Source organism: Puntigrus tetrazona, unplaced genomic scaffold (assembly GCF_018831695.1).
Source record: "Puntigrus tetrazona isolate hp1 unplaced genomic scaffold, ASM1883169v1 S000000373, whole genome shotgun sequence".
Classification (NCBI taxonomy): domain Eukaryota; kingdom Metazoa; phylum Chordata; class Actinopteri; order Cypriniformes; family Cyprinidae; genus Puntigrus; species Puntigrus tetrazona.
The window spans coordinates 1084718-1110666 of record NW_025048028.1 but is presented as its reverse complement, the minus strand read 5'-3'; the positions used below and the strand labels follow the sequence as shown (position 1 = coordinate 1110666).

Sequence of the window (25949 nt, the reverse complement as noted above, 5' to 3'; positions counted from 1 at the left end):
ATTTCAAAGAAGGGATATGCATGACTGCGTGTACATCACAATGGCATATACGCTGTATCAGAACCACTACCGTTAATATGGCGCAAAAAAAAAAAAAGTAAGCCTTGAAGGCTCGGAAAGCAGACGTATTTGCGAGAACTGCAGTTTAAGAGGATGTTTATGGTTAAGAAAAGTTGCATAATTTGAAAAAATAAACAAAAATCAACTTTCATACACTCAGAGAAAACTTGATATCAAAACCTGAAGAGACTAACTCAACATGAGTTCCTTTGAGATTTTTTGAAGAAAAAGAAAGCTAATGTTTACTTAATCAGTAACCGCAGTTGAATGGTGTGTGAGCATTTACATTACTGTCCCAAAACATCCAAGCTGCCATCACGTTTGTTTCCACAGACCTCATTTTACTAGAAAATCCCCATTATAAAACCCATAGGAAAATCTTGAGGGATCCTATGAGTGGGCAGAATCTCCTGGGTTTGATGTCAAGGCACTTACGCTCTGATTACATTTATTCGGGATATCAGCACTTTGTTACCAATGGCTAACAGGTTTTGCTAATTCATATTTTTCTTTCCTCTTTTGTTCAACACTTTCAAAAATCTAAATCTGCTACTAAGGCAGTACCTTTGCTAAATATTTATATTTAAAAAGTACATACTATTGAGTAACTTAGAGCGTGGCTAAAATGTATATGTTAGTACCTACCCCAAGCGGCAGTATTTACCTAAAAAAGTAAAAAAAGTAATTTGCAAAGCTGCTTTTTTGGTACCAGACATATCCATTCAATAATCTTTAAGAATTCAATTAAAATTCATCAGATTAACAAAACAGCCATTTCTATATTTATGTAATATATAACAATGTTTGTGCTTGAATTTCCAGCACAGATATTCGTATAGAAATATACAGTTATTACAATGTAAAATTTATTACATTTTTACCAAGAAAAAAAAACTTAGCACTGGTTCTTTTCGCGGTAACAACACAATGGATGACAAACTTCCTGGTCTAAATGAAATACGCGTGCGCTCCGTAGCAGCGCAGTGGCGCGCTCGCTTGCCTTGTTTGGAGAATACATTTCAATGTTTACTATGTGGCTATAAGTAACAAGGTGCAACTGCGTATGTATTAAGCGCCGCTTCGTTTCCTCTCCGCGTGCCACCGCCTAACGCTGACGGTGTCGGGGTCACATCGGCGCTCTGTCACGAGCCGCCTGGCAGCGCGGCCTGCCTGCGCCTCCGTCCCATCGTACATCCTGCACGGAGCTGCGCGTACATTTGCAGGCGTTCTCGGCCGGGCGGGAGAGAGGAAGGCAATCAATACTGTGACTCATTCCTTTCTACGATGCTTTGCTTCCATAACAGGATTCATTAAGAACAAACCTAATCATTTTGGCAGGATAATTAGATACAGGGAAGCATTTTCCCCCTCTCCCTCGATGCGCTTGAAGAGAACATGGCAAGCTATGAGCTCTAAGCTAACTAAAATGTAGGTTGCTGGCAGAAGGGAGCGATCCTGCGTAGCGCAAAACGAGGCTCCGAAGTGGAATAGCAGCTAAAATTAACAATTCCATGACAAGATAATTGTGACTCTGCGATTAAGACGCGTGAACAACGCCCCAATTATCTTGACAAGACTGGAAATTATTACTGGATGATGCAGGACTGCGTGTTCGAGGTGTTTATTAATCAGAGACAGATGAAATTAATGCTAGATATTGAGGATGTAACGCCGTGCTTTATGCACTGGAAGGGACCATATAGAAACTGAATGATCAGTTATTGGTCAACAACACTAATCTGAATAGTGGGGGAAACCAGTGATATAGATAGATAGATAGATAGATAGATAGATAGATAGATAGATAGATAGATAGATAGATAGACAGATAGACAGATAGACAGATAGACAGGATAAAAATGGGTGAAGGTACAAATACAAAGCAATGCTTTACAGAAAAACTCTCTTTCAGTCATTGGGTAACAGAACTTTTAAGGCTTTCTAATCATTAACCAGGTTATCTCAAGAAGTTATCTCTGACAGTTGATTAACTTTAGATATCTAATAGAGCAAAATCAGGGTAAAATTTGCTGTCAATTATTATGTGGACGAGCAAGCAAAAACACGATGAGAGAGTCACGCCTGCGTCATTTGAGTCAGCATATATGCAAAAACAATTGTAAACGTTAAAATATGTACATTATTTTGCTAAAAAATCAAACATTATATTGCACAAGTTATATTAATTAGCATCAATGTCTAATGAGGCTTTAGAATGTGAAAAAATAGCTAAATATTTATTTGTACTATTTTTTGCCTCAAACATAGTTAATTTTGAAAAGCATAGCGGAGATAGCCGTTTTTTCTATTATTATAAAAATCCATCAGTGTTTTTTCTAGAATGCGAACAAGCGTCCATTATAAACACAAACTTAGGTATTCATCTATTTACAGTAGATAATATCATATGCAAAGCTAACTTATCTTCTTCAACCAGGTAGGTTAACTCTGACAGCCAATTAACTTACAAATATCAAACTATACACCTGCGTGACTAGCTTTCTCAAGGAAAACGCACATGAAAAGTAATCTAGCATTTTCAAACCTGTCTGTAAATCACACGTTAATATAAACGCCAAGATATCTTGCCAAATACCTACGAGAATATGAATACGTTCAACGCTAATTCATGAATAATTAATACATCATATATTATTACAGGTACAGGGGTTTGGCTTATAATATCAACCGGTGATAAGTGATTTGACTGCCCAGTGATAACCCTCATTAACAATTCATGCTACCGAGTAGATTGGCCAATTTATGAATCCATCTAATCTAGACAACCGTAAAAGATAAAAGTGAAATTACAGCATCTAAATAATACAATAATATCCTCCGCTGTTAAATAACACCTTCGACACGCGCGTACATTAATCTCTACTGCAACTCCCAAATGGTTCGTTTAAGTGGGTGCAATCCGTAAAAAAGAAAAAAATCAGGGTTTAAGGCGTTTAATTATTTATTTTGGTCACGAATGACAGCAAGAGAAGGCCGTGGCTGGCTAACTCGCAAGCGACCGTTGAATTAAAAAAACGAGACCGTTGAGAATAACGCTTCAAACGCGCGAGCAGATACTTCGCGGGCTTTTGTTATTTCTTACCTTGAGTTCGTAGCTCGAAGCGTCTCTTAGCGGAGCGACGCGGCCATCGATATCCAACGGCTTTAGCTCGCGCACATCCCACGCAGCAGGTCGAGGTGTCTGCCGGTCGCTGCAACGCTATTTTCCCGCGCTGTCTGTAAGCGAGCCGCTGGCTGCCGGTTCAGCCGACTAAATAAAACGGCAAAGCAGGCCGACGGCGTGCTCCGTGAAGTCCCCGTGCTTTTAAAAAAGCGCATACGGCTGACGGTCCGCAGCACGCACACGTCAAAGAGAAAGTGATAGGACTGGTTTCTCGAGCTTGAGACCGTCACTGCCTTCGCGTTGTTTTCAGCAGCGGCACTGGGGCTTCCTGCATCATTATATCCGCCGCCGCTCACGCAGTCGATCCCTTAAAAACAGCGTGCAGAAAAGCTGTACAGGTATGCTGTTCCGTGCGTTCGCGCGGCGTCCCGTTCGCTCTCCGCGGTTTCATTTAAAGCGTACGCTCTTTCCTCAAAACGCTTGACCTAGCTTTTTCGACGCGTGCACGTCCTTTCCTTCTTTCTATCTTTACCGAAACTGCGAGCGGCATCATTTCTGGTCCGATATCATTGATGATCTGCCTCCCCCTTCCTCCGGGGTCGTTTTTCCATCGCTGCAGCGCCCTCTGCCGACGCAACGCGACAATCGCCGCTATCTTAAAGAGATAGTTTAAGCCAGAAATAAACACTCTGCCGTTATTTACTCACCTCCACGTTTCCAGCGTGTGAGACACAAAAGGAGACGTTTCGCGTGTTGTTCAAGCTGCAAAACGAACAGGACAGTAGACCGAAACTTAAAGTTCATGCATAAATTAAATTACTCTCGTGCGTCGCAAAGCTGCTTTTCTAGTTTTGTTTTTTTGGTTCGTGCCAGTTTTTAAAGGGGTAGCTCGCGCCGAAATGCATAATTTAATCACCCTCGTGTTCGTTTCAAACCCCTTTTTTTTCCATTGAACACAAAAGCATATATTGTAAAAATAAATAAAAAAATAACCAAACAGTTGACATATGGGGGAAATACAGTGGAAGTCGATGGATACCGTCAGCTGTTTGCTCAAAAAAAACTCATGCAGGTTTGTAAATAACTTGAGGGTGATGAAATTATAATTATTAATTTAACTGGCATCTAAAATAACGACATACTGTGTTATTACGGTAAATATAGTTTTAAAATCACCAGAGGAACGCTAAAAACACCGGCAGCCAATCAGAATCTATCCTGCTTTTAAGAGCTCGAAAATTTAAAGCGGCAGGCAACATAAACAGAACATCACATAATGGTCACTAATGGACGCCAATATATTGTTCCTGGTGAGAACAGGTCTTCAAACCCATTAATGATATTAACAACAACAAAACAAATATGAACAAACCCATAGGACGCTTTGTGAAAACTACATGTAAATGCAGTCACTCATTAATTCAAAGTCCATTTTCCAAGTTGCCACCATGCCTTGCACCCAAGCTCAAAATCATTTACGCCTTCACGTGTTCACAAAACACGTTTTGTTTACATACACACACAGAAACGATTAACCAAAAAGGGAAACTCATGCCTTCAACGCTCAAACCGTTCTGATGGACACAAACACATTTCAGGGCCATTTGACGAACGGCGATTCCAGATGTCGTCGAATCATAACGACTCCGACACATGATTCAGTATCGCGGTTTTAATCGTGGAACATTTTGTGCAACAGTTAAATAGATTCCGTGAGCTACAGGGGAAAGAAAAACAAAACAAAACAAAAACAGTCAACAGCTAACAGTGGAAAAGCAGAGAAGAGCATTTTTTCAAATTTCATGCATTGAAGTAAGCAGCGCATCCTGTGCCGGGCCGGAAAATGTCAAAGGTCTAGCTTTGATAAATCACGTGTAAACAGTCGGTGCTGGTTTGGGTTCGTGTTCTTTGCACAAGATGATTTCGACAAGGCAATTCAACTCTACTCGTCTTATTATCGGATATGTGCTATCATTCTCTGCTCGCGTTTGGCACAGGCAACGACATCATGTCAACATGCCACAGAAAGCCTGATATTATAAATCTTTTCAAGTGTCATTTAAATTAAAGAGTCGTAAGACACATGGCGGAATGGAAACGTATGCAAGTGAGCTGCCCAACAGGACTGGTTTTTGCCATTCGCTTAGATCAGCAGCAAACTAATCAAATAAAAAAAAAAATCATCGAGTCGAGCGTACAATTTCTCCACATTTCTGTGACATTACAAAAGTAAATGGTTTTTACAAATCTAGGCATTTATTAAAATATACTTTATAGTATGTCCACGGTGTAATAAAACGTATAAAATAGATCCTACAGTAATAAAAGTAGAAATATTTACTGAACATGTACATATCAGAGTCTGTACAGTGGAGCGACTGTTCCGTTGTGATAATAATAATAATAATAATAATAATAATTCATATGGTCCAGGTAAAGATCATAATTCATGACAGTCCGCAGCAGCCGCTGGCTATATGTTGGTAGAAGATCGCAGGATGTTGAATCGTTTCAGAGTCATGCGGATGAACCGAGGTCGTGGTTCACCTTTTCCAGGCGGTTCTCCAGAGACACCTAAAACCAAGAAGTTTGTGATGTTACACAGACGTTTTCCACTGATGTCTTTTGTTTGCACATAATCATCTTTTAAATAAAAACAAAAATAAATTAAAAAAATTCAATAACTTTAAGAAAATGTCAAATATGCAGCATAATGAAATATAACTGCTCATAACACGTCTAATAAATTTATATATATATATATATATATATATATATATATATATATATATATATATATATATATATATATATATATATATATATATATATATATATATATTTTTTTTTTTTTTTTTAACAGAGCATTTAATAAATGAAACCAAAATGTTACATTTTATACACGTTGTCTTTCTTTCTGGTATACATAAAACATTAAATGTAATTTATCCTTAAAAACACTTCCTATTATTGACAAACAGAGGTTTAAATGTTAACATTACCAAAAAGAGGTGTGATTATTGCTTTAAAAATAAAGTTTTATTATTTGTAGCAGTAGTACGGTTATCACATTGAATCTGACAGTCCACCGCACAACAGTAATGTATTTCTATCAAAGTTTCTACAAGTTAAACTTATTTTGATGGGTTGCTGTCAAGAGCTTTCAGCTGCTGTATGTGTGATATTATTCGTCGCTTTTTCCCAAATTAAACTGTACAATGCTATTGAAGGGACTCTCGGCAGCTGTGGAGATAATGCTGGTGATGTCAAACATTGCTGAAATCAAAAGCGCTCTATGCATGATGTCAAATGCTTTACTGCAGCACTTCACCTCAGCATTGCACATCTCACAATACAGTTGACAAAAGCGATATCTCCGCTCGCTCAGCAATGAATGAATGACAGGCTTTCCATTGTAACATCATTCAAGCTAAATAACACTAATACTAGGATTCACATTATATCAGATCTTGTGGTAAACGTTTGCAAAAAATAAATATGAAAAAAAAAAAATAGATTTGCAGCTTTTGAGAATCAATAACGAATAGACCACATTTAAAAATAATAATTCTTTGCACAGCCCTGATCTATTTGCATGTGAATGGAAAGTGATTGTGTTCCCACCTCGTCTAACCTGGTCTGCAACGTGACCCGGGCCCCGGCTCCTGGAATCCGGCTCAGTGCTGCCTCGATCTGTGGAAAATAAATAAATATTGGGAGCAAGCGTCATAGCTTTTAGCAAATTGCTGGATGGAAACAGCTGAGATTAAACAACAGGGTTTTGAATTAGCACTCCTCGGCATGAATAGGAAAAGGGAAGCCTTGGCTAAAAATAGACGTGATTAACCAGCAGCGCTATAAAGACAGGTTATGTAATGTGTAGTGCTGAGGTCACAGCAGAAACATGCGCTCTGCCATTGATCGTCAGTCAGTCCGTGAGCGAGTCACACGCTGTCCAAACACTCACGGGATGTTGTGACATGCCATCTATGAGCTTTCAGAGTTTCATCATGACTGTAGCATGTTTATTGATGAGCTAGAAATAATTAGAGTATTTAAAAAAAAAAAAAAAAATGCTAAAAAAAATTATACACACACATCAGTCAAAATAAGTGTGTGTATGTATATATATATATATATATATATATATATATATATATATATATATATATATATATATATATATATATATATATATATATATATATATATATATATATATATATATATATGTGTGTGTGTGTGTATATATATTTATGTATATGTATATGTGTGTGTGTGTGTGTGTACAATAAATACACGCTTGTATATTTGGTATAAATGATAAAAATATGAATATATATACATGCATATACATAAGTGTGTGTATTGTGTAAATTATGTAAACAATTATAAAATGAATTGTGATTAATCGGTTTGATTGCACTAGTGTGTGTGTGTGTGTGTGTGTGTGTGTGTGTATTATATATATATTTTTTCTCTAATCTCAAGAATAAATTAAAAAAATATAATAAAAATACAATCTTAAAAGCCACCTATTTTCACAATAAATTCTCGTAGACTGTGTGTCTTTGTTTAAAAATTATTATCATATTTCATCGTTTTTGTTCATTTACTTGCAAGGCTTTCCCATTTTAACAATTAATTTTTCCAGATTTCTCAACTGTGCATAAGTAAAAATTAAGTAAACTAAAAAATATCAAATTAAGTAAATACTTCATACAGTTTTTACTACATTATTAACATACTAATAATTTACTGCAGTAAATTATTAACTGGTTTAGCATCATTACACGGCTGATATTTTAGAAGAAGGTCTCATGGGTAAAATTGAATTAATCTATTAAATGAACAATGCACCATATATTTTTACAGCATTTGATCTTCAATCGACCAATCAGAATCAGGTGTTTTACAGAGCCATGTCATAACAGGAAATATCCCACAATCACCTGCTGCTTTTCCTGTGTGAGCTCATCAAAGAGGCGCTCTGCGTCAGCCAGAGACTGAATGCGAGGCTGACAGGAGAGGGCCGTCTCTTCACCGGCAGCTTCCTGTTCCTCCCAGCTGGGTCCGACCGCAGGCTCCTCAGACTCGCTGCTCTCTGCAGGCTCAGACGAGCCCACGCTGGACTGAGGGTTCACTGAGGAGGAAGTTCACAAAACACAAAGGTTTCCTGAGGAAATACCAGTGCTAACAGGGTTAAAGGGTAGCAAACGTGTAGTTTGTTTTTAGCTGCATCAACCTATATAAACTACAGAGTCAGAAAGGCTTTAAAATGTTTTTGAAAGAAATTTCATGTTTACTATTTAACTGATCAAAAAAAACCTGTAAAAATAGTAACAGTGAAATATTATTACAATTTGAAATACATTTTTTCTATTTGACTATATATGCTTTAAAATGTAATTTATTCCTATTTAGTAAAGCTGAATTTACTCCAGTCTTTAGTCTTCTTATTATCATCAGTGTTGAAAACAGTCCTTGATATTTGTTGGAACGCATGCTTAATAAAATCATGATAAAAGACCAGCATTTATCAGTAACATTATAAATGTTTTTAAAAGTAACATTTAAAATAAAAATTAATTATTTTAAATAATTAACTTTTAAACCCAAACTTTTAAATGGTAGTGTAAATGTTATAGTCAATAAACATAAAACAGACAAAAAAACAAAAAACAGACATAATATTTCTTTAAATGAAACTCTTTTTAATTCTGTTATATACAATAACACTTAAAAAATATAATAAAAAGAAATGTAATATTTTCAATGCTAAATAAAAATAAAAAGTATTATATAGTATCTAAATATAAAAAGGTAACTAATTTAATTTATTATAGCAATGAAAAAAAATTGTTTTTTTATTGCTACAATAAATTAAATTAGTTACCTTTAAATTAGTTACCTTTATATATATATATATATATATATATATATATATATATATATATATATATATATATATATATATATATATATATATATATATATATATGTGAAAAAACTATAATACCTTCCAGTCTGTCAGAAGCCTTAAACTGTAACCTCTTCCTTGGACTTGGATGGGATGGTAAGGAGGAGTTGATTCCATTTCGATCAAAAACATCAAACCTAAAGAAAAGGCAAATGTAACACATTACTTACTGACATCCGATCAGTGCGAATAGCAAGTGAGTCAGATAGCAGGACAGAAATGTTACCTGCTCTGCAGATGCTCTTGGGATGGAAGAGGGTGACCCAACGCGTGGAGAAGTTCTCAGTCGGGCAGCGCTTGGGACTGGACTTGGCTGAGAGAGGCATGAGTAACGTGTCTCTCTTTGCTAACACAAACAACACATCCAGTCAGTAAAGACTGACTCTTCTTTAGCGCTTTTGAAAATGCACAACACTCAAATGCTACAGTTTTTGGTCACTCACTGGGTGTTGCGAGAGAAACGGCTCTCTGTGCTCTGGGGGGCAGAGACGATGACCGGTGACCCTCTGGAGAGAGACTCCTCTGGGCCCTCAGCACAGCTCCGCTCCGCTCCTCCACCGCGTCTCTCACAGAACTCTCCACAAAAAAGCCACCGTAGGCCTTCTCCTAGCCAACCCTAAAGTGTAAGGAATATTTAAAAATATATCTATGGTTCAGAAGTTTCTAATATTTATCTAAAATTTCTAACACCCACACAGTAATCCACACTCTTCCTGTCCATTAATTAAAACAATAGTTCACCCAAAAATGGAAATTCCATCATCGTTTACTCACCCCGGAGTAGTTTCTTTGTTCTGCCGAACACAAAGGAAGACATTTTGAAGAAAGTTTGTAACTGGAACAACGCCGTTTTGGGCCACCATTGACTTCTATAGTATGAAAAAATCCTATGGAAGTCAATGGTGACCCAAAACAGTTTGGTTACAAACTTTTTCAGTCGGTAATGATGTGAGTAAATGACAGATGACAGAATTTTCATTTTTGGGTGAACTATTCTTAATGAAATGAAACAGCAAAATGACTCCATAATCCGTAATAATAATAAAAAACTATTCCCTTTTGTCCTCTCGCATTACAATCCACCCACATATTTGTTTAAAACGGTTTCTGCTTGTAAACAGTTGTGTATATTTCTCTCCTGATTCAAAGAAGATGACTTTTTTTTAGGCAACGCTTTACAGTAAGGTTCATTGGTTAACAATAGTTAACATGAACAATACTTGTAGAGCAATTAGTTAATGCAAATTTATTAATGCATTATTAAAATGTTGTGCTTGTTAATCTTAGTTAATGCACTGTAATCTAATACGAAATCATAATGAGTTGTATTTTTATTAACAAGGATGAATAAACACGGCAATAAATGTATAGTTCATTGTTTGTTCGTGTTAGTTAAAACATTAATGTTAACAAATGACACCTTATTACCCCTTTTTCACCGGAGAAAACACTTTCATTCACAAGACGTTAACTGATGGACTGCAGTGGATTTCTTGTGGATTATTGTGATGTTTTTAACTGTTCTGGACTCTCATTCTGACGGCACCCATTCGTTTTGTGACATACTGGAGGAACCGCAGCCGTTCTTGGATAACGCGCGGCCCTCAGTGGTTTTGGTGTCCTCCATCTGTATCAGGGCCTTCATCATAGGCGTCAGGGAACATCCTCTTCCTCGCCTCTTCAGAGTAACCCTGAGTCGGTTCTCTCTCTGGTGGAGACAGCCGCCTGGTGACACGGGATACTTCAAGTCAGAAATTACCTTCTCAAAGCGAATGCACCGCAGCACGGAATGATAAAGAAAGGAATATTGTGCCGAACTATGAATAAAGCAGTACCCTCTAGCTCCAGATGTCTGTTCAGCTCTGTGACCAGCGCCGTTCCTCATGCCCACATCAACATCTCGCTGCCTTTTACTCGGTGAAAGCAGAAGATCGGGGTGGTGGAACAAACTGCAAAGATTCAATTTGTGTTTTGAGTAAAAGTATTTCAGGGATTTCATTTGAAGGTTGTTGTTGTTTTTTAATTCAAATCAAAGAAAGAAACGGTTAAGCCGTACACTAACAGCTGGCCATGAATCAATGAGTGTATACAGTTCAGATTTATTGTTGCGTTTTAGAGCCGTGATGAGTATGTGGTGTGTTTTATACCCTGCTCCAGATGGCTGTGAGTGGCTGTGGAGAGACTGACGCGTTTTTGTGCCAGATTTTCATGCTGTAGTTGTCGGACTTGAGTCTCTAGCTTAGCGATGACTCTACAAAACCACAGAGAAAAGACACAACAGGAAATCATGCAATATATTATATATATAACTATAGCATCAACATTACTACCAATGTTACATATATTACATGTAAACATAATGAACGATATCAACAAACCAAAATTATTTTAATTGTAATTATAATTGTAGTGCATGCATTTTAATTGTATCAGTAATTATGATTGATGTTATCATGCACAGTACTACACTTTAAAACAAATATGACTGTTTCTATAGACTTCCTGAATTTTACTGTATAATATGACCGGTAAAACTTTACAATAAAGGTTTATTTGTTAACATTAGTTAACAATATTAATAGGGATATACAGCACTTATTATATTAAGTTACAACATGCACTAATACATTATGAAAAATCTAATGTTGTATCTGTTTATTAATTATTTATCAGTGCACTATAAATTAGCGTGATTATTTTTACATAGTTTCATTTCAAAATGTTTATTGTTGGATATGATATTATCAAATGAGATTATTGTAAAGTGTTATCATATGACTTTTTCCACCTACACACACACACATATATATTAGCTAAATATTAGATTTTACAATTACATGAAATAATACCATCTAACTTAGATGTTATAATGTACTTATTGCAGATTTGCATTGAAGAAACCTGATTACCTTTTCAGTTCTGATATTTGTTCATTGGCGTCAAAGAGCTTATTTTCAGTGGAGACCAACTTGTCCTGTTAGGAAAGAAACAGCTGAATAGTTTGTGCACTTCTATGTACTATTTGTATCATGTCAGATAAAAACGGCTCTCACCTTCGCTCCCTCGTGTTCCCTTCTCAGTGAATCATACTCGTGGAGGAGCTGCAAAAAAAAAAAAAAAAAGATACGGTGCATCATCACATTGACCTTTATGGTTAAATATAACAGAATAAGTGAAGTTTAAAGGATTCTGCTCCGCTCACATCCTGTAGCATCTTGTGTTCTTTCTTCATGCGGGCCTCTTTCTCATCCACCTCCTTGCAGGCGTTCTGCACGGCCTCCTCCAGTTGATGCAGGCGGTTCTTCAGTTTGGTCACAGTGGCATCTTTCTCCCGGCTGCTGTGTTTGGTCTCTTCTAACCGCTGCTGCAGGGCCTGGACTGTGGCGCTGGCCGCGTCGTATCGCTCGGGCCATTCAGCCTGGCCAACATACAGATAAACTTGAGGTTAGCATGGTGCATTAACCACATTTCAACAATAAATCCAATCATTAAAGTTATTTTAAAGACATTTCCGAGGTTGCAGGTCAGGTGCCAATCCTTAAAATAAATACCTTCTAAAAAAATAATAATTATTAGTGTACAAATGACTCCAATATGACAAATAAAGAATAACTAGTCAGTATTAAATAACTAAAATATAATACTAACAATAAAAATACAATTTTAAAGCAGAACATATTAAGAAAAAAAAATGTTTTCTTTCCAATGCACATTTAATTTTCTTTTCTGTTGTTTCTGCTACTGTACCTTTAAGACTAAATATATGCAAATGAAATGTTATGATTAGCTAATCTATAGAAGCCCAGTCACTCACTAAATTATAATTATGAGATAAAAGCCATAATTATTACATTTTAAAAAATGTACTTCTCTCATTCAAGTTTTTATCTCAAAATTTTTACTTTTTACAAAGTCATAATTTCTGTAAAATAATTATGATGGTCAAAATTGAAATTAAGTAAAAAAAAAAAAGATGATGCAGTCATAATTATTAACAAATATGTAATTATTACAAAAAGTCAAAATTGAGAAGCCATAATTATGTTATAAAACATCACAATAATGAGATACTTTATCAAAAAAAAAAAGGTTCTAATTTTGATGGTAAACAAAAATTTTAGATAAAAAGTCACACTAATGATATTTTTAAAACTTAAAATTATGTGACACAATGTCATAATTATGACAAAGTCTGAATTATAACAAATACATCTCAACCACAAAGTTGAAATTGACATCAAAAATTGCAACTACGAATTATGAGATACAAAGTTAAATTATGACGGCCAAAACATAGTTTACAAGTTATAATTATGACATTAAAAACTTTAAATTATGAGATAAAAAAGGTCATAATTGTGCAATAAAAAGACATTTGAACTTCCATAAGAACCTATCCTGATATTCCTTGCACTAATTACTGAATTTCTGTTTAGCTAGAGGTTGCTAGGATGTTTTAAGTGGTTGTTAGGGTGTTTCTAAGGTGGTTGCTAGGTCATTGCTGTACAGTTTGTACATGCAAGGTTGTACGTAATCTTTACACAGAGAACATTCCAGATATCTTTGATTATTAAAATGTTTACAAAATTATATACTTGTATATAATTTATACAGTTATGCCGACTTCAAGCACAATTGCCACGTCAACGTACGAGTCTCTCGCACACAAGCCACTCATGTATTTCCTGTCTCAGATGAAGGCGGTGACTCATACCAGCTGTCTCTCCAAGAGGTGGTTTTTGATCTCCAGCTCTCGGATGCGCGCGCTCGCCTCCGTTAACGCTCGTTCCAGGTGCTGACATCTGCCAAACGATGATCAAAGACACAATCAGTCAGAGTTCATCGGACTCCGCCGATGACAAGAGTGTTTATCGTGCGTTAAACACCAGACACCAGATGTCGCCGAGCGCAGAGACAAACAACAGGCTGAAGACAGAACCAAATATACGTCAATATATCACATTAGATCCACCGTCCATTAACCAGAAAATAAACATGACTGAATGTTAGAAAACAGCAAGTATTCGGCACGACTCTAGTCTATCGATTAACATTACGAAGTGCGAGTCGGCTGAGAAATATACACAGATCACGCACCGTTTACAAGCGAAACAAACCAAAACAAATACGTGGGTGGATCTGGACGTGAGAAGGACAAAATGAGATGGACTTTTTCACAGGAGGAAGCATTATTATGGATTATGTACTTGTGTTTGGCCAGAACAGACCGTCGGTGACGCTTAGGTAGGGCTTTTCTCTCAATAAATTCTTAATTTGCCGCTTATTAATAGTTAGCAGTAAAATTAGTTTAGGTGTTAGGTAGGATAAGGGATGTAGAATACGTTCATGAAGAATAAGGCATTCAATTATCACTAATAATTGTGACTAACATAAAACTGACATGTAATATCAGCTAATTTTCTAGTAATATGCCTGTTATTAAGCAACTAAATATGTGTTAACGTAAAACAGCTTTTTTATGCTTTTTAATTGAAAAGATATTAAGTGATATACTGGAGTGGTGTGTGATACTGTATGGGTTTTGACGGCACCCATTCACTGCTGGAGATTTATTGGCGAGCAAGCGATATGATGCTAAATTTCTCCAAACCTGTTTTCATTAAGAAACAAACTTCTGTACATTATGGATGGATTTATTGTAACAATATTGTTTTTTCTTATTAAATGTCATCCTGTAATCTAAAACGCTGCTTGAACAGTATGGATTCATGTTGTTTCTCACCTCTCGAGCAAGATTTTGTTGCTTTTCTCCATGTCAAGGGGCAAATTCACCAGATCTAGTTTCTCCTTTAGGGCACTGATCTCAGCCTCGTAGTATGCTCTGAGATCAGCTATGTGACGGGCATGTTTCTCTCTCAGGTTTTGCCTCAATCTAGAAAGATCAGACAAAGCAGGAGTTAGCATGGCAGCAGATAACACTGGATAGGTTCGGTAAAGTACTAAAATATGATCGATCAGTTACACTACAGCTCAAAAGGCTGCAATTATTTGATCAGTTGAAAACAGCAATATTGCGAAATACTGAATGGAATTTGTTCCTGTGATCAAAGCTGAATTTTTATCATCACTACTCCAGCCTTCAGTCTCACATGCTCCTTCAGAAGTCATTCTTTCTAATATGCTGATTTCCTGCTCAAGTAACATTTCTGATTGAACAGAAAGTACAAAAGAACAGCGGGTTTTTTTGGAACAGAAAACTTTATAAATATTTTTACTGTAGTTTCTAATGTCATCAGTTTAATGCATATAATAATTTCTTGCATTACCATTCAAATGCATATTTTTTAAAAGAAGTTAGTGTTAGACAATGTTTGTCTAAGGATAGTGAGAAGGTTAAAAGGCAATTACTAAATGCCTCGTAAATGCAATTTAGCTTTTTTTTTTTTTACATAAATAGTCCACTTTTCCTCCCGTCTTTACAATAAACTTCATTAGTTAACATAAACTAAGAATGAACAATGCTTCTACAGCATTTAATAAATCATTACTACTACATTATTAAAATCACAAGTTATGCGTGTTCATATTAATCAGCTAACATGAATGAATGATTGTATTTTTAGGAACCAAAATTAACAAAGATTAATAAATACTGTAGTAATTGTAGCGTTCATCAAGTTAGTTGATACATTAACTGACCTTTCACTTCTAAAAACATCTAAAAATAACCTTCCCATAAAGAGCATATGGGAAGGGAAAATAATACTGATCAACAGATTTTGATAGTTATGCATTATTTTTTTATGTATTACAAACTATGCATTAACGTCAAATATTGTGCAGTATTATAAATCTCTCTTTTCATCAGGTTTTGCATTCGTTAATGTTTATTTGATCGTTATGGATTTTTTGTGACTAAGCTTTTCAAAAAAAATATTTGACTTCACGATGGCGTGTGATGTTAACTTTAGTGGGATTTTCACGACTCTTACAGCGAGAGAACAACCGGGTCCTCCAGCGAGGTTGTGCGCTCCAGTTTCTCTGAGCCGCTTCTGCTGGGCTTGTACATCTCCTGAGCAGACGGTCCTCTGGGCTGTACGGTGACCGTGGCAGTGTGGCTGCCCTCATCTTCACTGTTGGCCTGGTTTGCTCTCGTCGCCGCCGCCGGGGAGGGAGACGTCCGGTCGGGCGCCTGCTGTGCAGACAGACTGCTGGCGTTGGACATGCAGTCGGTGTCGCTGTGGCTGCGCAGGGCCATGGAGTCGGGACTGACGGGCGCTCCGCTGCTGCCGGGACAGGCCCGACCTGCACAGACGGGCTGCTGAAGTGGGACGGCGACGTGAAGCCTGACGTGCGATCCGAGTGCTTCACATGCACCGTGGAGTCCAGAGTCAACACCTGGGTGAGGGAGCGAGAAGTGAGACGTTCCGCTCACTAATTAAGTCTTGTGTTAATTGGCTCTGCTCTGACCTGAGGAGACGAGGTGGATGAGTTGATTAAGGAGTCCCATTCGTGGCCTTTGGGATCGGCTCTCTTGCTCTGGTAGATCTCCCTCAGAGACAGGCGGTTCTCATCTGGAGTCTGTGTGACACAGGACAACTCGTTTTAAGCCTGCTGCATAATACGTGCTATACAAACGTAAGGCCTTAAAAATCATAACTTCTCTAAAAAGCCTGTCGCACACATTCTACAACATGACTCCTGTCATCTGACTGACAGCTTATACTTTTAAGCAAGTAAAATGCTTTTTAGTATGACTGTAAAAAAGTCAGGTTGTGGTTCACATGTCTTTGCTGTGAAATCTGTACTGAATTTTATAGAGCAACCCTAAGAATAAAGGCCATTGCACTCTGGGTCTGAAAGTTCTGCATGTGATTTTTACATAATAGTCATCCTTTTCATCAAAACGCATACTCTGAATGCAATAATGCTGAATTTATTTTTAATGATGGATGAACGTTTCGGAGACGGTGTGTAAATGCGACTGAAACGGCGTGAGGTTGAATTTATTTTTCAACGTGCATTTTCAGTATGCAATAACTTTTATATTGCATGTGTTATTTAAAAGTGAACACTTACTGCTGTAACAACTTTACTTTTTACATTTTCAGAAAAAAAACTGTGTATATGCATATGAAATATGATCCATCAGGTGTTTGAGAACCATTACATTTGTTCATTATACGTTTTGAAACTACAGAGCAAAACTAGGCAAGTGAATCTCTGCTTATTCAGACATATCTATGGAGAATTGTTTTTATTAATCTTTTGGCCATGTAAATGTCAGCATAATCATCTTGAGTATGAGCTCCATATTCTCACTCCTTCACACTATACTGTAACTTAGTGTACTATAACCAGTGAAACTAACCAAAACTTGTAGTTGTGAAACAATTATAGGTTGCAAAGTGACAGGTAATGAATTAAAAAATAAATATTATAACATTTATTTGTGTGATTTATACTATTCTGTCCCATTACTCTACTACTATTGTTTTGATGCATAGCTACTGTTTTGATGCAGTTAAGATATTAGCATTGCTACTTAGTTTCTCCTAAAGACTAAGTGAATAACATTTTACCTGCATTAGGACAAAGGAAGCACTTTCAAAGTTGTCAGGTAGAGGGCGATATAACTCACTCTCATCCAGTTTCCAGTATGACAGGCCTGGAAAATCAAAGGCGATATGAATATGTGCATAGCAATTTCACAATAACTTCAATCTAAAGCCAATTATACAAACCCCCTTCAAACAGAACATTAGCGCATTACAACTCCTCCCTGAAATGAATCGTACAATCAGCATCGCAGCTCTCCTGTGTGCTGCTGGACAGACAGCAGAGCTTGATTCTTAGTGAAATGTGTTACCTGAGGCTTCAGACACCAGACTGTCACTTCTCTTTAGAGGCAATAGATTTGTGGAGGCTGCGCTGCATCCACGCTGAGAAAAAAGGCAGAAAACAAAAGATTATTGTACTCAGAAAGCAATTTTAAACGCACACAGAGGCTTCTAGGAACATTCACTGTAATAAGCTGAGCGGTGACGCTTTATCTGATCTCCGAAACAGCAAATGATGCACAATTCGAATGGTTTATCCAAGATGCACGACGGAAACATTGACCAATTTTAAACCTGTCGCTTTCTGCATTGAAATATAGAATCTAGCATGATGCATATATAGTAAAAGATATTTTACAGTAGAAAAGATGTTTGAAAGAGTTTACTGTTTGAATTGGTTAAAAATATTCTTTGTTATCATATATAAAGATCCCTGCTGCTCATGATTAAAAGCAATTAAAAAAAATAATCATTCAATGTTAGTATGTGCTTACATCAGGTACGTGATCTGTGTGCTGCTTAGGAGATCCTGCTCCTGCTGTGCTCCTGTCCTGCTCCTCTACATGTGACGTCCGGTTTGGTGTCGTTCTGCTCTTTCTCTGCCTGTGTTTTTGCCTTTGGGCCCAGGAGGTCAGGGGTTGACTACACAGCATATAACATCTTATGTAATTAAACGATTCATTATAACTAATGCGACTTCAGTACGTATACTACTACTTTTTAGATTTTCACTACATGTTTTATTGCCATTTATATTTATATATATTTATATATATATATATATATATATATATATATATATATATATATATATATATATATATATATATATAGTGCTGCCAAATGATTAATTGTGATTAATCACATCCAAAATAAAAGTTTTTGTTTACATAATGTGTGTGCTGTATACATGTATTATGTGCACATACATATACAAACACACACTTGCATGTATACATTTCAGAAAAAAATTCTGCTACATTAACTATATGGATATATTTATTTATTTATAACACAAATTATATAAATAGACATGTAAATACTATATATAGTATGCATATTTATATATAATTTAATGTGTTAATGTATTTAACACACATGTTATGCAAACAAAAACTTTAATTTAGTATTAATCGATTGATATAGATTTAAAATTGAGATTTATACATCATCCAAGAGGTGCAAAAAAATCTAAGTATTGAGAAAACTGTTCAAGTTTTTATCAAAGCATACTACTCATCAAAAATTAAGTTTTGATATATTTATGGCAAGAAATGTACAAAATATCTTAATGGAACATGATGTTCACTGTAATGACTTTTGCCAGAAAAAGAAAAATCTAGAATTCACGCAAAATGTATTGTTGGCTTTCGCTACAAATATACCTGCGCTACTTAAGGTTTTGTGATTCAGGGTCACATTTTGACTTAAAAATCAAGCAAATCCTCGAAATTAGTTTTAGATAAACATGCATTTCATTTTTGGGCACATTCATTTACTTTCGTCCGTCATTTCAGTTTTGATGACTACATTCACACCTAGCCACGTGTAACTCTACCTTATTACTCTCTGTTTATCAGCCATAAAGTGCACTGTCTCAGTCGTCTGGAGCTTGTCACCGGCTCTGCTCAGCGGGTTCTGGCCCAGAGGGCTCGTGTCAGGTATGGGTGATGGTGTAAGAGTCCCGTCCTGCTGGTTCGGAGACCACAGCGCCTCGTCCCTCCCCTCCGTGGAACTGGGACGCCCCGTTTCTAACCCATGCTCCCAGGTGGAAAGAGTCCCGTACCCACTGCTCAGCACAGTAACCATCCCCTCCTCTGAGGTCTCCTGAGGGGGAACGGTGAGCTGCGGGGGTGACGTGAAGGTGCTCTCCACCGGGTCCTCGAGAGGCTTGGGGTTCTTACTGGGCTCCAGAGAGTGAGTCTGTGTGCTGATTTGGCGGTTCTGTAACTGCACTAATGCCTTAATTTCATCCTGTATGAGCTGGAAGGAAACACACGAGGCCATCAAGACGGAATTAAACAAATTTATTAATTGAATTCGGATATTGATCAATACTCCCAGATTAAGGCCGGAAACACGCTGTACAGAAGTACGAAAATTGCAAGCATGAGGTCAGTGTATTGAAAGCACAGTTATTACTGAATTGATCTATAGTTGTGTCTTTAAGTACCCGTGGTACAAAGTGCCACCTATGACATCCGCGATGCTGAAAACGTGGACGAAATCTTGGAATATCCCATTTTAAAAACGGAATACGCGGTTCAACGCGGAATGTCATGGAATTGATCAAAATGTGGAAGAAATAATCAAAAGTAGGTCAAATACACAAATCAAATCACGATAGGGACTAGTATCTGTAAACATTGAGCCGCAGAAGTTGATCCAAATTTGAATCCTGTAAGCCATATTCTGCGTTTCTCTGTGCTTTTGTTTACTGCATAAGTGTGCGTGACGCTCGCTGTGATTTCAGCATCTGCCATCTCAGTGAGGACATAAATACATCTCCAGAACTGCTCTGAGAGTCACTTCATGAGCATTTTACTATTTATAAAACACTGTCATAAATCCCCTTTACTTACGACAAAATAAAATGCGTTTAATTATATTAATTAAAAGACAAATTCAGTTTGGGTGAAACTTGTTTACTGTTTTTCTTACTTCTATTACTTGTGATATAAATAATGACATTGATTTTTATACAGTCAGTTTGCTCAGTTTTAACTAACCTGCTTAAAGTTCAGTATTAAAAAAATATTCTGAATGCAGACATGAATAATACTGTAATTTTAAAATAGTACTGTCGTATAAATGTATCATTATTATATTATATTATTTTTTTCTTAGGAAATTATGTGAAATAGTATGGTTACAAAATAAATATTTATTGTATTTTGTATATTACATTTATATTTATGTAAATATCAATTTCACAATTATCTTTCAAAAATATTTTACATTCAAATAAAGCTCACATTATGCCTAATCACAGCTATATAATAATTTTTTAAAAAAATTAAGAGACACTAGAGATTGGCAGATCCAGATTAAACACAATGCATCAGATACAAAGCACAACACTTGAACTCTCTGCAACACAAACAGTAACTTGATAACAGTCCAGACAGGGTCCTTTGAGAAACATACCTGTATTTGGCACTGGTACTGCTCCTGCTGAGCAAGGATTTGCTCTTGATATTGCTTTTCCACCAACTGAAAGAGATGAAGCCACCGACCCTGTTGGAAGGAGAGGAACACTGTCAAAAAAACAGATTCTCTGGACGCACTGTTTGACGTTAATGCTAAGACAGACAAATTGGTGCGTTTTGGTTACATAGGCTAGTAGTTTCACAGCTAGTAAACTTTACAGACGTGATTGTCTTGATTATCTCAACATTTTTAAAGTCGGATGAACATATGAAATTCTTTATAGTACATCCAAGTGTAACGGATTATCCACAGTGCTAGAAATTGGAGTTGTGAAGCATTTTGATAAATATATGCACATATTCATAGTGTTTTTATTTTTATTTAAGCAATTGCATGTTTTAATAAATCTATCATGACAATAACATTTTATCACAGCAACTAATTTAATATTTATATTTCAACAACAAATTGGATTTAAAACAATTATATATTTTAAAAGTTAATCTGAATATATTAAATATACATATAAAATTACAAATAAATATATTAAATATACATATAAAATTACAAATAAATATATTAAATATACATATAAAATTACAAATATATATATATATATATATATATATATATATATATATATATATATATATATATATATATATATATATATATATATATATATATATATATATATATATATATATATATATATATTTTTTTTTTTTTCATGCCAACTCTAAATGATCTCATTTGTGATGTCAGGGATCAGCTGCATTGTGGGATGTTCTCCAAAGCTCAGAGCGTGGCTGCTGCGGTCTCGACTCCTACGGGAGACCCCAGACGATGGCCCAGAAACCTGGGCCGTGACGGCATGAGGGAACTGACAGTGTGGTCTCGGGCATCTGCGCACCTCACAGTTCTTCCAGATCTCAGGGTCGGTCTCGCCGCTGCTCTGGATCTCCTGGACCAGGGCTCGGAGAGTCTCGATGGAGCTGGGGTTGATGAAGGGCAAACTTCTCCCTGAGCTGAATTCCTCCTCGGTGCGAAGACACAGATTCCTAAAGCATGTGACACGAGAACAAAGACTGATTATAAGTCACATCAACCCTGAGGGCTTGTTGTGGATTTAAAGCAGCTTATTGACAACATCTTTGCAAAGACGAAACATCACAAACTTTATTTTTGGTTCAGTTTTCAGCAAAATAAAAAATAGAAAACGTTGGCTTGTATGAAAATTTTGTTTCAATGCGTCACTAATAATACCTAAAATAAGCACATATTAAATACATGTAAGTTTCATATGCCCATTTCAGGCCTCAGGAAACTTCTAAATGATCTAATTTGTGATCTCAGCTGCATTGTGGGAAGTTCGTCACAACTCTGAGTATGTACACAAAAATGAAAAAGCAGACAATTCTGAATGCAACAACACGTTATCAAGTAGGACGAAGAGATATGGTTTAACTGAAATATAAACCGAAGATAGCTTACAAAACTAATGAACAAATTTAGAAAACCTTTGTACAGTTGAACTGCAATATACACCTATTAATATATTGTTTTGTTTAAATGTTAAATTAGCTTTTTTATTTTACTGTGAAACATTATTGCAAAAGTAATATATATATATATATATATATATATATATATATATATATATATATATATATATATATATATATGTGTGTGTGTGTGTGTGTGTGTGTGTGTGTGTGTGTGTGTGTATAAAATAGTCATATAAATTTATATTTATGACTATATATAAATATATATATTTATATATTACAAATCATGCAATAAACATTAACAACAAACATGGAGCTACTTAAAATAGTTTTGTTTTTTTGGTTTTTATCATTTACTCAGCCTTAAGTTGTTCAAGTAGGAATCTTTATAGTTAAAAGAGGTTATTTTTAAGGATGAGTTTAACTCAACGGTTAACTTCTATACTATGGCGGAAAAAAAAGAAGAACTTTTAATTTTTTTTTTTTCAGGATTTTCATTTTTGGGTGATCTATCCGTTCGACATCAAGCCAAATGCCCAGCGTCTGCTTCGAGCCTCAGAATTGTTGTGGATTTAAAGCAGCTTATTTACGGTCTCTTTGCGAAGACAGAAACGACGCGCTAAAGGCACCTTATTTTGTTGGAAATGTTGCATGCTGGTGTGGTGGAGGGTCTGTTTTCTCCTTCTGTGGTCTGAAGGAAGCCCTCGGGGCGGGACGCAGAGCGCTCCTCTTCGGGGAGACCCGATACGGTGTCCTCAGAGGAGACGATGGAGGCCTCGCTCTCCTTCCCGCCATTGGCACTGATCTGGTCGTGGCTCAAGGCCACCGAGCTGGACACGTCCTCAGAGATGCTGTCATCTGTGGACATGCTTAAACAGCCGTGGACAGAGACTGTGTGCTGTTTAAAATAATGAAGAAAAGAGAGGACGAAACAGTGTCAAACAAAAGCAAACACGTAAAGCAACCAGGGCTCAAACCTACATCGTTTCAATTTCCAGCCCTCATCTTTAACCAGTAAGCCACCTGTTCAGAAACAAATTCAGAAATATTTTCTTACGCATGAGCTCATACTAAATTAATAAATTGCGAAAGAACATATGCGTGATGTTTAAAAATACTAGAAATTGTAACGATTCATTCTTACGCATTCAAAAATATTTCATGATGTTGCAAAAACCATGCTTTTTGGAAAAAGAACACTTCTGCATATTCTTAAGAAGGAGAACTTAATACAGAAATAATGTGCTTTCTTTAGGTGAACTTTGTTAGATGAAAATGTATTAGTTTAAATTTATGTCTAAATGCAATTAGTTTACTTTAGAAAGCTTTTAGACATACTTAAGTACATCTGTACATGTAATTTCATAATTGTTAATACTGTCTTTGAAATATAGCTACACTATAAAGTGTACTGCTAAGTGAACTGACAAGCATTTATGGTAATATGAAATTAATTTTCATTATCATTTTGAATCTTGTCCCATATTAAAATCCATTTAAACAAATTTGTGATAACGTATCATTAAATTAACAGAAAACAGTATGAATTCAGTTCATTAAATGCACGACAGAATACAGTAAAAAATTATAATCCACTAGTTTACATTATATTCAACACATTTATATATATATATATATATATATATATATATATATATATATTTTTTTTTTTTTTTTTTTTTTTTTTTTTTTTTTTTTTTAAAAAGCACGATTTAAAAGGTAAAAAACTAATGACTTATGACTTTACTACAAAGTGCGTGTGTGTTCAAAAACATTCACAAGTACATCTCTTTAAATGCACTTAAGTGGCCTTTTATTGCATTAATAGTATATTATCTGCAAGTGCAGTTGAGAAATATACTTTTAAGATTTTAAGTGCACTACAAGTGTGCATTCAGTACAATTAAGCACTCCTTTTCACATGCATTTTGTGTACTATTGACCTGACATTAATACAATCCCACTAAAAATGCAAGCAAGAGATGAAAACTACAAAAAAAACAGTTATAAGCGCTACGTTACAACGACGTTATAAAGGCTAATTATCAAAATGCAAACTAAGAAAGGAAAATTAAAGCATTTATCCTTTTATAAAATGACCGGCTAAGGCATAAACAAAGACACAGCTGTCAGACTGTCAGGACATCACGGGCACATCTGGTAAATTCATTGTTTGCATGCAGTCGGACAGCAACGGATATATCCACACAACAAATGCCATTCATTGCCACGAACTTGGATGGAGATCGACAGCAAGTTATAAGAGCCGATAAAAGCCATAAGCACACGCATTTGATCATCACATCAGTAAACGACACAAAGCCAGCCCGGCAACACACAAACCCAGCCGGTGGCGTGTTTTACGGCGTGGTGTTTTAATAAATGCCAAGCAGGCTTGTAGATGTGGACATGCAGCAAAACACAGACTCGCTATGGCGCTTCCTGTTCGCGCGCGCACACACACTCACACACACACACACATACACAGAGCACGCATCACCTCTGCAGCCGCATCCCTTCGCTCCAAACACAAGCGCCGACCCGTTCGCCGTGACAATAAGCCCCCCGAGTACCGTGTCACTTACTTGTTACTTTTTATCATCGCTTGTTCTCCCATTTTGACATTTCCTCACGCGCCGCGCGCACTCTCTCCTTCTCCTCATCTGTCACTGACTGCTTCTCGCTCAACCTTCTAACGTTCTAACCAACGACGACACACTGCGCCGCGAAACGCCATTGGCGGATTGAGTTCGAAAGGCGCGACTTGATTGGCCAGCGTGAATTGTGGACGTCACTTCGCGCTCTGCGATTGGCTCCTTCGCTGGATTCTGCGCATTTTAAGGGCACAACAGAGGTTCTGATTGGTTCCCTTTTGTGTAAATCGCTATCGGCTCGTATGCCCTGAAGAAATAGCATTAAATACTAAAAATGAAAACATTAATAACAATTATTATTATTTTATTTCCCCCCAATTTCATAAACACAATATAAAAAAATAATAAACTAAATATAAATATATATTTGTATTGTTCTCTTTTGTAAGCTACTAATAAAAGAAAAAACTGCGTTATTGCGGTCATGAAAACCCTTTTTGTTTTAACTTAATGAAAAACTTGAGCATAATCAAAATTTTATAATCAATCAGAAATTACACCATGCATTACCATACTATTAAACTGAGTAAAAAAATTAAACAATTTTCACAATGCAAAATTTCCTTTGTATTTAATATGGTTCATCTTATATTTATTCATTTTTTGTATAAATATAATTTAATAACACACACACATGTATATGTGTGTATATGTATAAGTGTATATATTGTT

The 25949-nt window shown here is 36.1% G+C and overlaps 1 protein-coding gene across 1 annotated transcript; it reads right to left on the bottom strand.

Annotated features, from left to right (window-relative positions):
- Positions 1 to 5623: 5623 nt before the first annotated feature.
- On the bottom strand, positions 5624 to 25321 carry LOC122333699 (M-phase phosphoprotein 9). The gene is given in 30 exon segments (XM_043231398.1): positions 5624 to 5713; positions 5716 to 5758; positions 6809 to 6877; positions 8137 to 8327; positions 9204 to 9301; positions 9391 to 9427; positions 9430 to 9510; positions 9608 to 9743; positions 9746 to 9780; positions 10731 to 10828; positions 10830 to 10889; positions 11000 to 11113; positions 11312 to 11351; positions 11354 to 11415; positions 12074 to 12138; positions 12218 to 12265; positions 12367 to 12582; positions 13879 to 13966; positions 14908 to 15057; positions 16118 to 16421; positions 16424 to 16523; positions 16596 to 16706; positions 17708 to 17793; positions 17995 to 18067; positions 18460 to 18607; positions 19524 to 19948; positions 21113 to 21202; positions 22029 to 22176; positions 23253 to 23521; positions 25209 to 25321. Coding segments are annotated over 29 exon segments (3411 nt in total). The 5' UTR covers positions 23492 to 23521; positions 25209 to 25321; the 3' UTR covers positions 5624 to 5657.
- Between the last annotated feature and the right edge of the window lie 628 nt (positions 25322 to 25949).